The sequence below is a fragment of the Citrus sinensis genome, chromosome 5, assembly GCF_022201045.2.
Source record: "Citrus sinensis cultivar Valencia sweet orange chromosome 5, DVS_A1.0, whole genome shotgun sequence".
Taxonomy (NCBI): domain Eukaryota; kingdom Viridiplantae; phylum Streptophyta; class Magnoliopsida; order Sapindales; family Rutaceae; genus Citrus; species Citrus sinensis.
The window spans coordinates 36,653,782-36,669,570 of NC_068560.1; the positions used below are offsets into that span (position 1 = coordinate 36,653,782).

General features: G+C 39.4%; 3 protein-coding genes across 5 annotated transcripts; 1 reads left to right on the top strand and 2 right to left on the bottom strand.

Moving 5' to 3' along the window:
• Positions 1-2,844: 2,844 nt before the first annotated feature.
• LOC102607339 (hypothetical protein) lies at positions 2,845-5,343 on the top strand. Of its 2 annotated transcripts, none has more exons than XM_025097041.2 (2): positions 2,845-4,157; positions 4,488-5,343. In XM_025097041.2, exon 1 carries the CDS (start codon positions 3,578-3,580, stop codon positions 3,968-3,970), a length of 393 nt encoding a protein of 130 aa, XP_024952809.2. In that variant the 5' UTR covers positions 2,845-3,577; the 3' UTR covers positions 3,971-4,157; positions 4,488-5,343. The 2 variants fall into 2 exon arrangements, with proteins under 2 accessions (XP_024952809.2, XP_015384243.2); XM_015528757.3 differs by having other exon boundaries at positions 4,581-5,343.
• Positions 5,344-6,338: 995 nt separating this feature from the next.
• Positions 6,339-9,871, bottom strand: LOC102607821 (S-adenosyl-L-methionine-dependent tRNA 4-demethylwyosine synthase). Its single transcript, XM_006473431.4, has 8 exons — positions 8,830-9,871; positions 8,505-8,620; positions 8,174-8,349; positions 7,689-7,879; positions 7,510-7,596; positions 7,109-7,266; positions 6,823-7,033; positions 6,339-6,742 (listed from the first exon to the last, which is right to left on the bottom strand). The coding sequence occupies exons 1-8, from the start codon at positions 9,697-9,699 to the stop codon at positions 6,602-6,604; spliced, it is 1,950 nt and encodes a 649-aa protein (XP_006473494.2). The 5' UTR covers positions 9,700-9,871; the 3' UTR covers positions 6,339-6,601.
• Positions 9,872-10,538: 667 nt separating this feature from the next.
• Positions 10,539-15,637, bottom strand: LOC112497558 (probable methyltransferase PMT28). 2 transcript variants are annotated; one of them, XM_025096123.2, is made up of 8 exons: positions 14,313-15,636; positions 14,064-14,213; positions 13,243-13,513; positions 13,050-13,142; positions 12,325-12,499; positions 11,508-11,750; positions 11,099-11,293; positions 10,539-10,954 (listed from the first exon to the last, which is right to left on the bottom strand). In XM_025096123.2, exons 1-8 carry the CDS (start codon positions 15,195-15,197, stop codon positions 10,756-10,758), a joined length of 2,211 nt encoding a protein of 736 aa, XP_024951891.2. In that variant the 5' UTR covers positions 15,198-15,636; the 3' UTR covers positions 10,539-10,755. The 2 variants fall into 2 exon arrangements, with proteins under 2 accessions (XP_024951891.2, XP_024951892.2); XM_025096124.2 differs by lacking the exon at positions 11,099-11,293 and having other exon boundaries at positions 14,313-15,637.
• Positions 15,638-15,789: the final 152 nt, after the last annotated feature.

Sequence of the window (15,789 nt, forward strand, 5' to 3'; positions counted from 1 at the left end):
GAAGGAAAGGTTGTACTCCCCCTGCTCTAGCAATTGCCCGTGTCCCTGGAACCCGAATCACCCTTTTCTTCTTTCCAAGCCTGCACTCACAGAAACAAGTCAGGGACGCCGGTGGTTTTGCCGGTGTAAACCCTCCGATGCTTAAGTTAGAACAAGGTGTTTACGGGTAAACTATATGATTTAAGCGAGTAAACTAAATACAATATTCTCGGCATAATATGTATCGAAGATCTGTGTAAAATAAGTAATGATTTCAATTTGGCATAGTTTTCCCCTTTCCTTTTTTTCCTCTTCAATTTCTATATCTCTCCTCGTCTACTCATATCCCGTTGAGTAACTCTGAATAGGTTGTACCACAATCGGTCTATCCTCATACCTTTTTTTAATCCTTTCAATGCCTGCGGGTGATTAAAAGCTCCCAGATCAAGCACGGCCCGATGATATCTCTTCACAAAATCGCGAAAGAATTCGTGCTCCTCCTGCTTCATCCCCATCAATTCCATCATATCGTCCTCTGGGGCTATCGCTCTGCGGAACTACTCGACCAACTCTTGGCACATATGCTCATATCCCCTTATTTTTGCACGTGGCAGCTTACGGTACCACTCTCAGGCTCGTCCCTCTAGTGTCAATGGGAACACCCTAGACCTCTGAGCTGGTGTTAACCCCTGCACACCAGTCATGTCATTGAAACACTCAATATGCACCAGCGGGTCGCTTCTCCCGGAGTATTTGAGGTAGAAAAAACGGAAATCTCTTAGGATCACAGTACCTATGATCTCGGCTGATAGCAGAGATTTTTCATCCAGCATTATTCTCCAGCTCGAAGGCTTTCTCTTGCCTTGGATCTCATCCATCGCTTGCGCCAACCTTCGTACCTCACCCTCCAATTCTAAAGCGCGGTCAGGATCGCCTGTAGCTACTTGATCTCGCTCCTACTCAGTATTATGCAGTCGCTGTCTGAGTTCACTTTCATCAATATTTGCTCCTCGGCCATCAATTCCTAGAACTTGCCCAGAGCGAGATTGGTCTCTCCCTTCATCCACACGCTCTCTTGGGATCCGACCTGCACTTCTATGGGAATGCACCTCATAGGGTTGGTCCCCCAACGGAGGGATCTCCTCGATTCTACGCCTTCGTAGGCTGGGTTCTACCACGGCTTCATCTCTCACCGCGGTGGTCTCACAATCCCTTCTCCGTTCATCCCTCAAGTCATGCAATATAGCTGTGAGAGTCTCCATTTGCTTCTCCATCTGTTCTATTCGCTCTTGCATCATCCTCTCTCTAGCCTCATTTGCGATCTCTCGGAGAGTGATCGTTTCATCAGTTTCATTGTCACCCCCTAAGGTATTCTTCCTTGTCACATCCATAATCGATCATTCGCTGCTCCTCTGATGACTACTAACTTGGTGGTAGCTTTTTATCCAGCTCTCCACAGACGGCGCCAAAATGTTGATGCTGAAATCCGGTCGTCATTTGCCCGACCTGATCGTTCCACCAACGTTTGTGTTGTCCACGAAGGAAAGGTTGCACTCCCCCTGCTCTAGCAATTGCTCGTGTCCCTGGGACCCGAATCACCCTTTCTCTTCTTTCTAAGCCTGCGCTCACAGAAACAAGTCAGAGATGCCGGTGGTTTTGCCGGCATAAACCCTCTGATGCTTAAGTTAGAACAATGTGTTTATGGGTAAACTATATGATTTAAGTGAGTAAACTAAATACAATATTCTCGGCACAATCTGTATCGAAAATCTATATAAAATAAGTTATGATTTTAATTTGGCAGAGTTTTCCCCTCTCCTTTTTTTCCTCCTTTTCTTCATCAGTCTCTTGGCTTTTTATAGGCAATCATCTCACGTTTTCTGAGTATTCTTCATGCCCCCCATTTTCGGGTGATGATAGACCTTTATGGGTCTCCAATCACCGAATCGTGGGTAAACGTGGGACGTCACGTTTTCCCCAGCAATTCGGGACATGGTTAAATCGTTGTGATTTCGTGAGATCGTGTCCTTTTTCTTTGGGTGATGAGCATCTGGTCGGTACGTATCTCTGGTCGGTGCTCGTTTCTAGTTGGCATATGTCCGTACACAATGTATTACCAGGACTCTACTTGTGCCATTCAACTGGAGAAATTCGCCTCAGGGTGAGGAATGAGGACATAGCTGAGCTGTTACTTTTCGCTACTCAACATGTATTAATTTTAATGTCAAAATCTACAACATTATGACAGAGTACGGTGATTGATGACGAAAAATGGTGGTCGACGATGATTTTGACGGGAGAGTACGGATCGACTGAAGCCCTTGATAACAAATATATTCAATTAACTAATAAAACAATTAAATTATTATAAAATCAAATTAAATCAAAATAACTTAAATTAATAATATTTAAAATATAAAAGTAACCTGACCCGCATAAACCCAAGGGTTCAAGCGGGCCTCCGTGACACAGCTTTTGTTACTCTAATTCACCGGTACAAGTGGGCTTTGCAGCCTTTCCGAAAACTGGCCTGCATCTTGAGTTTGTTGCAGACCCGGTTTGTACAAACTGCTAAACATGCCCCTTATAAATAAGCACACTAGAACAACAGGGAAAATAAACCAGTGGTAATATAACAACGTTTTTTTTTTTAAATTTAATATATCTATTAATTTTTTAAAATAATACAAACGTAACATAAGATTAAATAGCGGACTTCTAAAAGTGATATTTTATTAGAGAATTTTTTGGGACCATACATGAGTCTAAATTTCATATCTTCATGCGGGAAAACAAGTATAAATATCTTACACTTACATACATCGCTGATCTACGAAAAATTTATTAATTAGTGAAGAATATGCCACTGACTTACAAAAAATGCATCCACTTTATTAGGTAAAATCAAATGACATGATTGAAGTTAAAGAAAGAGCCATATAGCTTAAGCTCGGATATAAACCCTAGCTAGCAAAACAATTTAACCATGGTTAGAGACGGGACCTCGACAAATGGCAACTCTTAGCTAGCAGTCTATAGTTGGTAGCCCGTGCTATTTCTTCCCATGCTTCGCTTAATTTCCAACCTCATCATTTTCTCCAACTTGTCTATTACTTCTGCGGCAAAAGAATAGGATATAGAGATATAGATGTCTAAAATAAAAACAAAAAGGAAAGATGATTTATTTTTAGTGGCTTTCAGCTTTTAAATTTAATTTTCTCTGTTCTTTTCAATTGGAGGTCCCTTTAAAATTTATTTTACTATTAGGTCGTATAAAGAGAGAAAGAGAGTTAATGGGTTTCCCAGAATCAGGAGATTGGTCAAAGACATTAGTCCACTTGCTTTGAGCTTTAGGATCTTTGAGAGACTAGAGAGAGAGAGAAGAGAGTTTTGGTGTTATTTTATTAATTAATTGACAAAAAAAAAAAAAACTGGGATTTTTGTAGGATGGATTTAAGGATTCATCAAATCTCATAAAAAATTTGATATTGATGATGCTTTGATTTGGGGTATAGGACGTATATCGAGTTATCTATATAGTGAACAGATAGAATACCATATGGATAACTAGCTGTATATGTGTATTAATTTTTAATTAATGGGTAAAAAGAAGCCTCAAAAAACGGAGGAGTTGTCAGTCGCAATAGCCGAAGCTTCATCATCAGGAGAAGGAGATAAAACTCCGCAGCAGCAGCCACAGGTTCAGACTCCTAGAAAGAGAGGCAGGCCTAGAAAGATAGTCGAAAGTGAAGAAAACAGAGATCAAGAAGCAGCAGCACAAGTTCGTCAAAAAGAAGTAACCGGTGAGCAGAGTCAACCAAAGAAACTTCAAACAAGCAAAGAAGAGCAAGAGGTAATAAAGGCAGAAGCATCATCAGCTTCCATGGAAAGCGCACAGAAGAGAGGAGGACAGTCTATTTTGGGGGAGCCATCAAAAGAGCCTCCAAGAAGCAGAGCTAGGAGAAAAAGCAAACCCAGAAAGAGCAGCTGAAACCAACGGACGAAAAGAAAAAGTTAATAACGATTTCCTTCTCTGCTATTACATATATATATATATATATATATATATATGGGGTAATTAACTGAGTGAAGAGAGGGCCAAATTTATGATTCTTTTTCGTTCATTTGTTACAAACTCTCGAGGTTCCTACGATTGGCAATGGCAAGACCATAGACAGGTTACTATCATTTGTTGCTTTCTTGGTTCATGCTTTATCTTGAGTGATTATTATATCATTTTTCTTATGAATTAAATTAAATCACTTGTTGCTGGGGGTTTTCTTTGTTACATAGAATAAGATTAGTTATATTGACAATTATGAATCATGAAGACGAAGACCAGGAAGACTTATATATCATATACACATGCTGTGTGGATATTATTACTTTGATATGATGGTTTTAGTGATATTATGCTACAGGGTTTTCTTGAGTTGAAGTTGTATTTACTCTAATTCATTATTAGATTTTTCAATGTAAAAATAATTAATAAATATATTGTGTTGAAGGAATGAGAGAAGGAAGGCCAAAAAAAAAAAAAGATTGAAATCTGGTTTTGGTGGAGGGGAAACTGAATGGTAATCGTCTTTTCTGGTTTGCAGTGCCCAGTGTCAGTAGCGTCCAGGTCTGTGTGATTAGGAAGAGACGCCGTCGCTAAGGTTGAATGAAATTGAAATGAGTATTTATATTTACTTAATTACTTTCACGCCATCTCAGCGTAGTTGTGAGTTAGCACGCGAGAGTCACGCACAATTGTTAAAGTGTTAACAATTAGAACGCGGCCTAGCCGCCTCAGCGACCAATGACATACGACTTTTCGGAAGATAGATATTGATGGTTTTTAGTTTTAACCAAGAGGCGAAACGTCCACGTGTTGGATGGGGAGAATTGAGGGTGAGATTTTGCCGACCGGGAAAGGCCAATGAGAGAAGAGAAGAGAAGAGAAGAGGAGTTCGCTGTAACCAATAGTCAAAAAAGGTATTTGACAAGTAAGAGCAAAGCGGCAGCCTCGTCGGATGGAAAGGACAGCGATCACACTGTATTTCTGTCCTTTATGTTGAGTGTAAATTTGTCAAAGCCCAGCCGCCGTCTGCACGCGCCTCACTCATCCATATCCAACAACTTGTCCCCTCGTGTTTACTGTTTGTTTGATTGCCCTCGTAAAAATTAAAATCCCGCCAAGAAAGTGGAAACCAGCAATGTCCACCGTGTCATTCCATTCCAACAGGTATAGTGTAGCTATTTTAATTTGGATAATATTCAGTATCTTCACTCTTCGTTGTTCCAGGACTTAAATTTCCTTTCCTTTTCTTTTCTTTTTCTGTCTATCCTAACTTCATATTTATTGAATGGATTTAATTTAAATTTGTGCTCATGTACCTTCGTCAATTCAAATATCAGAATTTTATTAAGATAAAACGACTGGTTGCTGATTTCTTAATCAGTAAGAGCCCCAATGGAGAGTATTCAAGTTCCGGTATCATTCTTTAATAGACTGGAAATCAGAATATCAAGTATCACCACAAATCTCTCCATGAGGAATTTCAGAATTGGGACAGAACCAACCAACGAGTGTTCCAAGTATGAAGTTCCTTAACCAAAGAGATGAAAATGCACATTAATGTATAAGACACTAAATGAAGAAATATTGATGAAGGGACGTAATATACATGACAAAATTCAGGCAAAAACAATGAAACATAAGGCTCGTGTATGATGTTTCCAATTTGAAAGTGATCTAGTCGACTTAGACATTTCTGGATAATAAAGGACCTATCTTACAAGTCAAGGATAGTAAAGGGTCGCAATAGTTATTGGAATTGGAATTTGCGTAGTCCAATTCAATCACATGATGTTGCAAATCCATGACAAGAATATTACCAAAGAGTTGATGTGATATTTTCAAGATTGATGCTGGCTGAGCTCGGCTAGAATACGAGTAAGATACAAATTGCATGGCAGTAACAGCACTGGTACATTTTGATATACCTTAGGATAAGGATCAGACCGAACACTGCAAACTGCTTGCAACATCACACGATTAAAGCTTCAAGAATGACACACTGTTGATGAGCACCCTACTCACCTCGGCAAACATCCTTCATAGAAAGTATGGATATGAAAAACCGGAGGATTTGTTCACCCGTTAAGACTATCTGAAATTGCATATGATGAATACAGATAAAAAAACTACCAATTTCACACCTAAGAGACATCTGACCAAAAATGTCACCATTACAAAGAGTAATGGTAACACAACTGATGAGCAATACTAATTCAAATCCATTCACCTTCAACTTAACACAAATGGAGCCATGAGTGCTAAATTGTTTAATGGTATTGCAATGTGCTATAGATACTTTGAAATAAAACATTACAAAATTTTTATATATTTTGAAGTTAAAAATACAGCGAGTACAGGAGTCAGGCACATAAAAAAATAATCTCAACAAGGAACAGTACCCATAAAGTATAGCCAGAAACCGCTAAACTGTTGGAAGTGCTTTTGGGAAAGATTTTTAAAAATATAATCATAATAATAATTATAATGGGAAAAGTTAAATTTCAACAAACCAAAACTGTTTTGGATCTCTAATTGGCCTAGCCTAGCCTAGCCTAGCCGTCAGCGACTTAATTTGTGATGTCGCTCCTTCCTATACCGAGACTGATCTGGGTCAAATCCACCTTCCTCAGCACCATAGACAGCCCAGTGTGGGGAGGCAGCCATGTAGTCCTTGCTGCTGAAAGGTCTTCCTGAAGCAACCTGCATTTTCATCAAATAATAAAATCATGAAAGGGAAACATTTTAAAGACTCCAAAGATGGAAATTGGTGCACTACTTACCAGGTCATGGAACTTTTCATAGTCTATCCATGTGAACCATTGGCCATTGACCTTGAACCTCTCTGTTTTTGCCAAGAGAACACAGCACGAGTGGACATGCTCACATGCAACCTCGTACTCCCCTTCACTTCTCAAAGCTAAGGCTTCAGAGAAGGCTTTCACGTCGGCGTGCCAGGGGACATTCTCCATTGTCAATTTTGATGTAGCAGATCTGTAAAAAGAGTTTCAATATTTATGCAAGCACATGATTGCACAAAATAAAACCAGATCAGGGAAAAGAACTTACGACCCACAGTAGGTAACGCCTTTGATTTCTACAAAATCTGGATTTCCAATACTAAAGAGTTTAGAATAAGCTTCTATGTCTTCTGTATTCCACCCTTTCACCAGTGTCAAGCGATAAACTGTTCGCTGTTGTTTATCTCTCAGAGCTTTCAAAGAATCCTGGCATTATTTACAAAAGGAACATGGATAAGTAATCTCTGAGGTGCCTAAAACATACCAACACACAGCTACTGTAGAACAGTTGCTTGCCTCATGTCATGGAAACTAGATTAATACTCGTGCTGAAGGTCCAAAAATATTTCATGACAAACAGGAGATTTTCCAAATTCCTCCAAAATTCTCTTTGATTTATTTCACAAACAACTTATTTATATATATAGGATAGCAATAAGACATGCTTACCAGGAATCTCTCCCAAAAGTCTCCAAAGAGAGGTCTATCAATTGCCTTCAAGCTATCCTTTGTTGCAGCATCTACACTCACATATAACTGCATGCATGAAAGAATCAAGAGGTTTGTTAATCATGACCATGGATTCAATTTTTATTTTCAACAAACTGATGCAATGGGGATAAACAGACCTGAGTAACTGGCTTTAGTAATTTAATTTTGTCAGGAAACTGAGCATTGGTAACAAGAAATGTAGAAATCCGTCTTCGATGCAGTTCATCCACAAGAGTATTGATCTCTGGATACATAATTGGTTCGCCAACAAGTGATAAGGCACAGTGCCTTGGAGTAAGGCCTTCGTTCAATCGCTCCAATGTAACGCCTACATGCACAAATTTTCTAGTCAATACAACAGATGAGTCTATGCTCTGAATTATCAACTTAGAGTTACTTTTCATTTCACTCAAAAGTGTTGTTTCTATAATAGCATGTCCCTGACTTGCAAGGAAGGGTCACACCAAGTCAATCCAGTGGAGGTGGAGGTGAAAAACGGATTATTGGATAATTTTACCGCCTTCCTTTTCTTCACCATCATTGGATGGGATCTGTTTGTCAATGGCAGAACTAACAGTTCCAAAATAAAAAAAATCAAGAAGAACAAATATAGAATATTCACCAGGAACTCCTTTCATTTGCTTAATCATCTTTGCATGGAGGTCTATTGCTGTATTCACTATCTCTATTGGATCATCCATTTTCCACTGCCAACTCTTCCCTACAGGATTTGTGTGGTGCCTCCAGCAGAAAACACATTTGTTGGCACATGCCAAACTAGGGGTAGCCTCCATGCATCTGTCCGTTAAAAAATTCAGCAATTTGAAAAGGAAAATCCAACTAATGAATAACCAAATTACTTGATATCCAGAAGGGAATAGGCATAAAAGCCAATTATACAATGCATAACAACAAGATCAGGCCTTACTAAAGGATAAAAAGGTGATAATCACCTATGGCTTTCAATGCCATAAAATGAGTGCTTGTAGCAACCTCCTCGGCCTCTAAGTTGTGACTTGGTCCATCTACAGATTTTGACACCACTATGTGAACCAATAATTTTATACCCCTGTGAATCACGTAATTTGAAACAACCAATCATATGAAAAACATCAGTCATAAGTAGAAATGATAACCAGATCCCAGTCCGACCATTTGTTTAAGCAAACATAAGATGACACTACGAATGCATGTTCAGTGGACAATCATTGTACAAGATAACTGAAATTATTGCAGTATAAAATTTGAAAAAAAAAAACGAAGTTAACATGAAGATACCTGCTTCTCTAGACTTGCTCTAATCACTGGTGTGACCATATCCCTCTTGCTATCTTTAACTTTTCCATTGGTTTCAGCCACATTTACCGACCTCCTCGAAGGCCCTTTACCTGCAATATCCTCGAGATCAACCATCTCCGACTCAACCACGTCCTCCTCCTCCTCATCATCGTCATACTCATGATAAACAGGATCACTTTCCACGCCCACAATACTAGCCTCACCATTGACAATACCATTCTCCAGTCGATCACCACCGCTCTTCAAAATAGCAACCACCCTTTTACTCCAATCCTCAAAAACAACGTCCAGCTCACCACCATCCACGTCACCCTCAACAACCGGCAAGACCTCACCCGCACCCAGTTCTCTCATTTTCTTCGACAAATCTTTCGCCACCATATTAAAAGTTTTCTCGTACGATTTACTTCCCACTCCAAAAACCGCAAACTTACAATTTGACAGCAGCAACGAACCCACTCTAAAATCATTCGCGCTTTCGTCAATCCAATTCATAAAAAATTTCGCCGCTTCAGGTGGCTTTCCATCTTCCCAAGAGGAGGCAACGATTAAAACTAGGGCTTCTTTGGATAGGTCTTCAGGCTCGTAGGTTTGTGGATCGACGAGGTCGAATAGAAGGTCATTGGAGGTTAAGAGAGCATGGAGACGCTTAGCTAGGGTTTTGGACGTACCGGTTTGGGAGATGAAAAAAAGTTTTCCTTTATTGGGGTTAGGATTTTCAGGTTTTTTGCGGTAATCTGAGTGGCGGAGGAATTTATTGAGGCGGCGAGATTTGTAGGCGAAATAAAAGGTGGTGGCTGAGAGGAGAGCCACAAGAGCGAGGTGAGCACGTATAGAAGAAGATGACATGGTTCGAGTTTGCTACTTAGTTTCAGGGTTTGAAGGAATGTTATTTATTTTTTAATAGAAAGGAATGTTATTTAACTTAAGCATTTCATGCTTCGTTGAGAATGGATTCGACAGTGGAGAGGCTGAGAGAAAGTTTAAAAAGTGAAGAAGACGACTGGCGTGTCACGTGCTTATTAATTTGCAACCATCAAGTTAAGCAAGCAAAGATGTGGGCTCATCTCCAATATGGGTTTCGCCCCGCTGTTTGTCAGGCTGGGCTTATTATTTCAAATATTGGGCTCTCAATTATGAGAGCCACGTTTTGACCTTCTTGGAGCCTGCTGCAATTTCTCGACTCCACTGTTTTTCCAAATGTTAAGTTTTCCGGGTCCTGCAGAGACACCAGTTTGCGTGGTCCCAGGTTAGAGATGTGCTGCTATGCCATTTTAGTGGCGTAAGAGTCGGGTTAGGGGGTCAAAAAATCTCCAAATCCGAATCCTTTTTTTTTTTTTCTCCCCGGGGGGCCCTCTGGGGCTCATTCAAAATACACGCCAATTTATTTTTAAGATGTTTTGGAACCCGTATCCAAGTATCCAACCCTGATTCCTCCGGGGGCTTGCGGATTCAGGAGCCCACAGGTGCTGCTGCCATCCCTATGACCCTCGGAAAATCCGAAATCTATACATGATGCCTCGTGGAATCAAAACTAAACGTGATCATGACAGATAGAGTGAACAGAAGTTCCAGATCATCAGAACACATTCAATAAGTGGATGGCAATTTATATTTCTTTCATCGAACCAGGGTCGATCCTCTATCTCCCACCTCAACTTTTCATTTCTAATGGCTGTACGACTATGAGAGAAAATATAAAGAACATTTGATTGAGGGTAACTCTACTAGTTTTCGTGTGAAAAATTGTGAATCATTTTACATGTGCCTAACTAAAAATGAAGAATCAGTATTCCACTTTTCTTTCTTTTCAAAGGGAATTGTAATGAAGCTTCTGTCCAACACTACAACAATGATCTTGTCCACTTTGAAATCGATCTATTTACAGAACTCAGGCTTCATAATTTAAGGCCGCCACATAGTTTTTTGAGCACATAAAATACCTTCCTTATCCTGGGCATAAGTCATCCGAATTTCCCAATGCAAGCTTCTCAATATTCCCTCAAGTGGATCAAGTATCTCAACCTTATCACGTACAATTGCCCAACCTCCAGGCCTTAATATGCGATCCATCTCAACAACAATGGAAACAGGTTGTCTGCACCTGCAAAAGTAATATTTATGTAGTCAAATAACCAATGCCCCACTGCTTTGAGAGGTCTGGGCACATGGGATAGACCAAACGGTAACATATGGTAATCAGTAAACTTCTAATGTTGGCAAAGCCGAAACTCTAAAAGCACTTAACCTGCTCTTAAGACGTGAGAACAAATGATCAGCATGCAAAAGGTCATAAGATCTCGGGTAAGTCCCAAACGACTCACACCAATCATGGTAGATACCGACAAGACCACGATCATAAATAACAGGAAGTGTATCTGGTGCATGTACAGGGACCACATTCATCACCCATATTTTCTGTTGTGCAAGTGCTGCAGCAAATCTGCATTTATTATCGAACATTAGGATTCGATTTCTTGACGTCATTTTCCGTTTTCGGTACTTATGTAATCAAAGAGGGAAGCTGTTTCAGGCAGAGGAGAACTACTAACTTCAATCAATGTACATCCTCCTCATAGATATAGCTACTTCAATGTATGAAAATAAGCTTAACGTGCAAAGTAAAATGTAAAATATTCAGTTGCAAGTTTTCATACCCTCCGTAGATGGATTTCATGTCCATTACATTCCGGATTTTTGACCAATCAATACCCAATCCCGTGAGATAAGACCTGTCAACAATAGCTTTCCAGTGTCTTGTGTCTGAGCTCAATTTTTCTTTATCGTTCAACCAGTCAGGGTAAGTTTCAAGCCTCTTTGGCCACTCCTCAGGCCATTCTGTCCCATGTTGTTCAATTGAAGATGGAATGGTGTGTAAGCAAGTTTTCATAGGCACATACCTGTTCAGAATGCGGTTGTTAAGTAAAGGGGATGACATTATAACAAATATCAGATTGGTAACAAGCATTAATCTAATGACATAAATTTTTTCTAGGTAAATGCTATAAACTGAAGAAGGAAGAACTGCTTTCTTTACTATTGATGAAATTGATTTGAACTTGTCAAAGTTCTAAATTGCAAATGTTTAGGCATGAAAAGAATATCAATGATCTTCAAAGTGGAAACTCAAGTGAACGTCTCTACCTCTTGATACAATCAAGTTGAATGAAGCTAGATGATGCTAACCAACATGTACTAAACTTATATATCATTGCTGCATAATTATTTACTTTGTCAACATAAGGCTGGCATTCATTCACTTGTATATGATCATCATGCAAAGGTCTAGTGTAACATTTGTTCAATTATTATCCATCAGGAGGTTTATTTTAGTTTCTATTAATCTATTTGATGGGATGATAGAATCTAATTTTCATGCAAGGACAGTGAATGTGAGTTATTCTAGATTGTCAACAAAACCAACTTGCAAAGAAAGGAAGACGAATTTTGACAAACTAGTTCATCTACACTTACCATGCTGCATCAGGGTTTTCATTTTCCTTGCAGAGAGGCGGATTTTTCTTCCTTCTCAATTCATATATATCATTTGATTCGGGTTTCTGGTATATTTTAACTCCCATTTCACTGATTTCATCAGTTTTATGAGCCAGAATATTCCAACAGATAGACGCAGTCAATGTGGTCAAGGCTGAGAAAATTAAAAAAGAAAAAAACGGCTTGCTATTAAAATTGCAGCACAATATATGAAAAATAATGATAAATTCAGCCCCTGCATAGCGAGTTTCAACAAAATACTTTCAGTCACTACAATAACAAATATGTACTTTCTTTTCTTGACAAAGACTAGCAATCTTGGCTTTACTTGCCAAAGAGGACTGGGACGTCAAAAGCTGAACATGTGCATATCACTAGAAGCAATCTTAGTTGCTGCCCATACTGGTGCATTTTGGACTTATCTACCACCCAGCCTTGAGTTAGACATGGACTTTAAGTCAGTAATGTCTGGATGACATTTTTTAAGTACAACAGCAATCTAAATCTATGCATCGAATACAGATCAGCAAGATCAGGAGAGACAAATAATACCTTAAAGCAAACAGCTTTGGTTAGAGCACGGACATCAGTCATAAGAGATAAAGAAAATGCTTTTCAGGTCCAATTTATAACTTTTAATGCTTCATATTCATCATCATCAAAAACAATATAAAAATGAAAAAAGAAAGACATAAAGGCCATACCTTCTTCCTCTTCAATGCTATCATGCTTAGTTGACAGAATAAAGTATCCACTAGGCCTTAAAATTCTATTCATCTCTAGGAGAAGCTTTCCCCCTGGAAAGGAAAGAAAGGACTATACTGATCTAACTGACATAATCTCTAACAGAAAATGATAACATAAAATGAACGAAGAGAGATAGGGTTAAACACAAACCATGGGCGTGCCAAGTTATGCTACATCCGTCACAATGAATAGCATCGAAAACACCACTGGGAAAAGGAAGTCTTCTATTTCCAAGAGGGCTAACCACTGCAGGAAAACCACGCTCCAGAGCTACTTGAGCTAGGTCGACTAGATCATCCTTCAACCCTACAGTTAATGTGAGGACCTCCTTATCAAGAAGAGACGCCACAAAGCTTGAATCTGCCGATCCAATCTCCAGCACTACATGAATATTCTTCCCCCATTCTATATCTGGCACCATCTATCAGAAACAATCAAATTTCAAAATGTAAATCAGCCAATGATGTTAGTGGTTTAAAAATGAAGTATTCAATAAAAGCACAACATAAGAAGCAAACTCAAGAAATTATATTGTACCCTACATAAGTTCAATATTTTTATATCAGAATTTAAAGTGCACCTTATCATTGGGAAGTGTATATCCACCTTTTTTCTAGTCCTCTACAGATTGATGCAACCAAAGTTCACTCAAAACCATCCTAATCGCTCTATATGATAGGTATCGGTGCCTGAAGCCGAAATTCTTAGAAAGAGGTTGATGATAGTGACTCTCGTGCTAGAGGCAGCTACAGAAGTGCCAAAAAGAGTGAAGGTTTGTGGTTATCACTATCCAATTATTAAATGCCATAATATCTCTATTAATATGCTCCTGAACCAATCATTGAAAAGCAAGGAAAAGTTGTGGGTCATCCAATGAGGACTAGTAGTATTCTGGTCATGTTGATATTGGGACTCAAAAAGAAGGACATTATTGATTCAACTTTCATAGTTCACCTGCAGAAGAAACTCACCTCTTCAATGGACTCAAGGTAGTGAAGAACCCCACCTTTGAATTCAGACTGATTCTGGGGAAAAGTCAGATACTCGCCAGACTCCACCAACCAATTATGTTTCTTAATGTACGCAGCAAGTTTTGGATGAGCCACGTTCTTATACAATATCTGCAGAAAGAGTAAGAGAATACCATGTAAGAAAATCGAACGAATCTTGCCTCTCCATACACATAACTTCAACAAAAAGGATGAAACCCTCGTATATACCTTGAGTCTGCTGTCAGGCCAAGAGACAGGAGATCCATACCCTGCATGAGGAAGTGGCACAAGACACATCAGATGAGATCTAGGGCAACTCCTCTCTGTATGCCTATAGCTCTGGAACTTTCCAAAACCACTTTCATTGTCAATACAAGGAATGTAATTATGCTTGCTCCTCGTGCTACATAATTTCCAACTATAATGAGCTTTAGGATCAAAGACTGGACCCTTTACCTTCCTCTTCTTCCCCGTACTTCTCGATCTACCACTCTCGCCTTCCACCGTAACCACACTTTGTTCATTCTCTTGTTGAACTAAATCAACATCACCTTCTGTCTCTCCATTAACTTCACTTTCACGAACAGATTCTTCTTCCTTACCATCCACAACTTCCTGCTCTTGTTCTTCTTCATCTTCCTTCAGCGAATCATCACTCTCAGATTTCTCATTCTCCTCATTTGTTTCCTCATTCACCGACTTTACAGTGTGTTTCTGTTTTTTCACATTCGGCACTGTTTTTTCATTCTTTTTCCTAGATTCGTGCTTAATAACCGTCACAGAAGCAGATCCATTAATCTTTTTCTCTTTTGCCTTGTCCAAATCAGATTCAAGTTTCACTTTTTTATCTTCTTCTTTACCAATTTCATGCCATTGCCTTTTCCTCTCTGTATACTGAGGCTTAGAACTTATCACCTTTGTATCAGCAGACACAGGCTCAGCGATATCATCAAAGCTTTCCCTTTGAGTGGTGACTGAATTTGCAGAAGAAGAGAACGTAGACCAAGCAAAAATGAAACAAAGGCCCAAGATTGCAACCGCTGTCATCTTCACGCACAAACCATGTGGTCGTTTTGCATGCCGACCTAATCGAGCTAACCGAGCAATAGCCATCTCTCTAACACCCCACAATCGACAATAACTAATCTAACTAACAAAGATATATTACTAAAAATCTTCACTTGAAAGTGGAAACATGAAGAAAATCAAAATCCCATCAAGATTGTTATCCTTGAGAAGTAAGAAATAATGAGTACCCAGATTGGTAAAACAGGCTAAAAGCAAGAGGTGAGCTTTCAACTGGAACAATAGTACTAGCTAGTGGCTGGCACCTAACGACTTCAATCTTTCTTTTAAAGAAATAATGTTTAAAAGAAGATAATTTCATAATATTTAAAAGAAGAGAGAGAAAGAGATGACAAATGAAAATGCCTTAGGCAGGCGAAGTCGACTCTCCGACAGCCGCTAGGCATGTGATGTGAGAGAGCCGATACTGCAAGTACTGGGTGGAGTAGTAGTAGTAGTAGTTGGCGCATTCAACGGAAGGAAATAGCAAGCGAAGATTTCGCTCATGTAATTTTTATTTTTGCTTTTATTGGCTGCCACTCCCTGAAAGCTGATTGGTGCATGTCATTGTCCAGCGAAGGTCACTAATGTCCGGTGAGCTAGTGGGACTCAGCGGCTCAGGAGTGTGAAAAGTGCGAAA

Coding starts and splice junctions, on each gene's coding strand:
- LOC102607821 (XM_006473431.4), bottom strand. CDS start 9,699: ATGTCATCTTCTTCTATACGTGCTCACCTCGCTCTTGTGGCTCTCCTC. Junction 8,350..8,504: donor TATGGCATTGAAAGCCATAG/GTGATTATCACC, acceptor TTTAACGGACAG/ATGCATGGAGGCTACCCCTA. Junction 7,880..8,173: donor GCAAATGAAAGGAGTTCCTG/GTGAATATTCTA, acceptor TTGTGCATGTAG/GCGTTACATTGGAGCGATTG.
- LOC112497558 (XM_025096123.2), bottom strand. CDS start 15,197: ATGGCTATTGCTCGGTTAGCTCGATTAGGTCGGCATGCAAAACGACCA. Junction 13,514..14,063: donor ACCTTGAGTCCATTGAAGAG/GTGAGTTTCTTC, acceptor TGTTTCTGATAG/ATGGTGCCAGATATAGAATG. Junction 10,955..11,098: donor TTCTCACGTCTTAAGAGCAG/GTTAAGTGCTTT, acceptor TTACTTTTGCAG/GTGCAGACAACCTGTTTCCA.
- LOC102607339 (XM_025097041.2), top strand. CDS start 3,578: ATGGGTAAAAAGAAGCCTCAAAAAACGGAGGAGTTGTCAGTCGCAATA.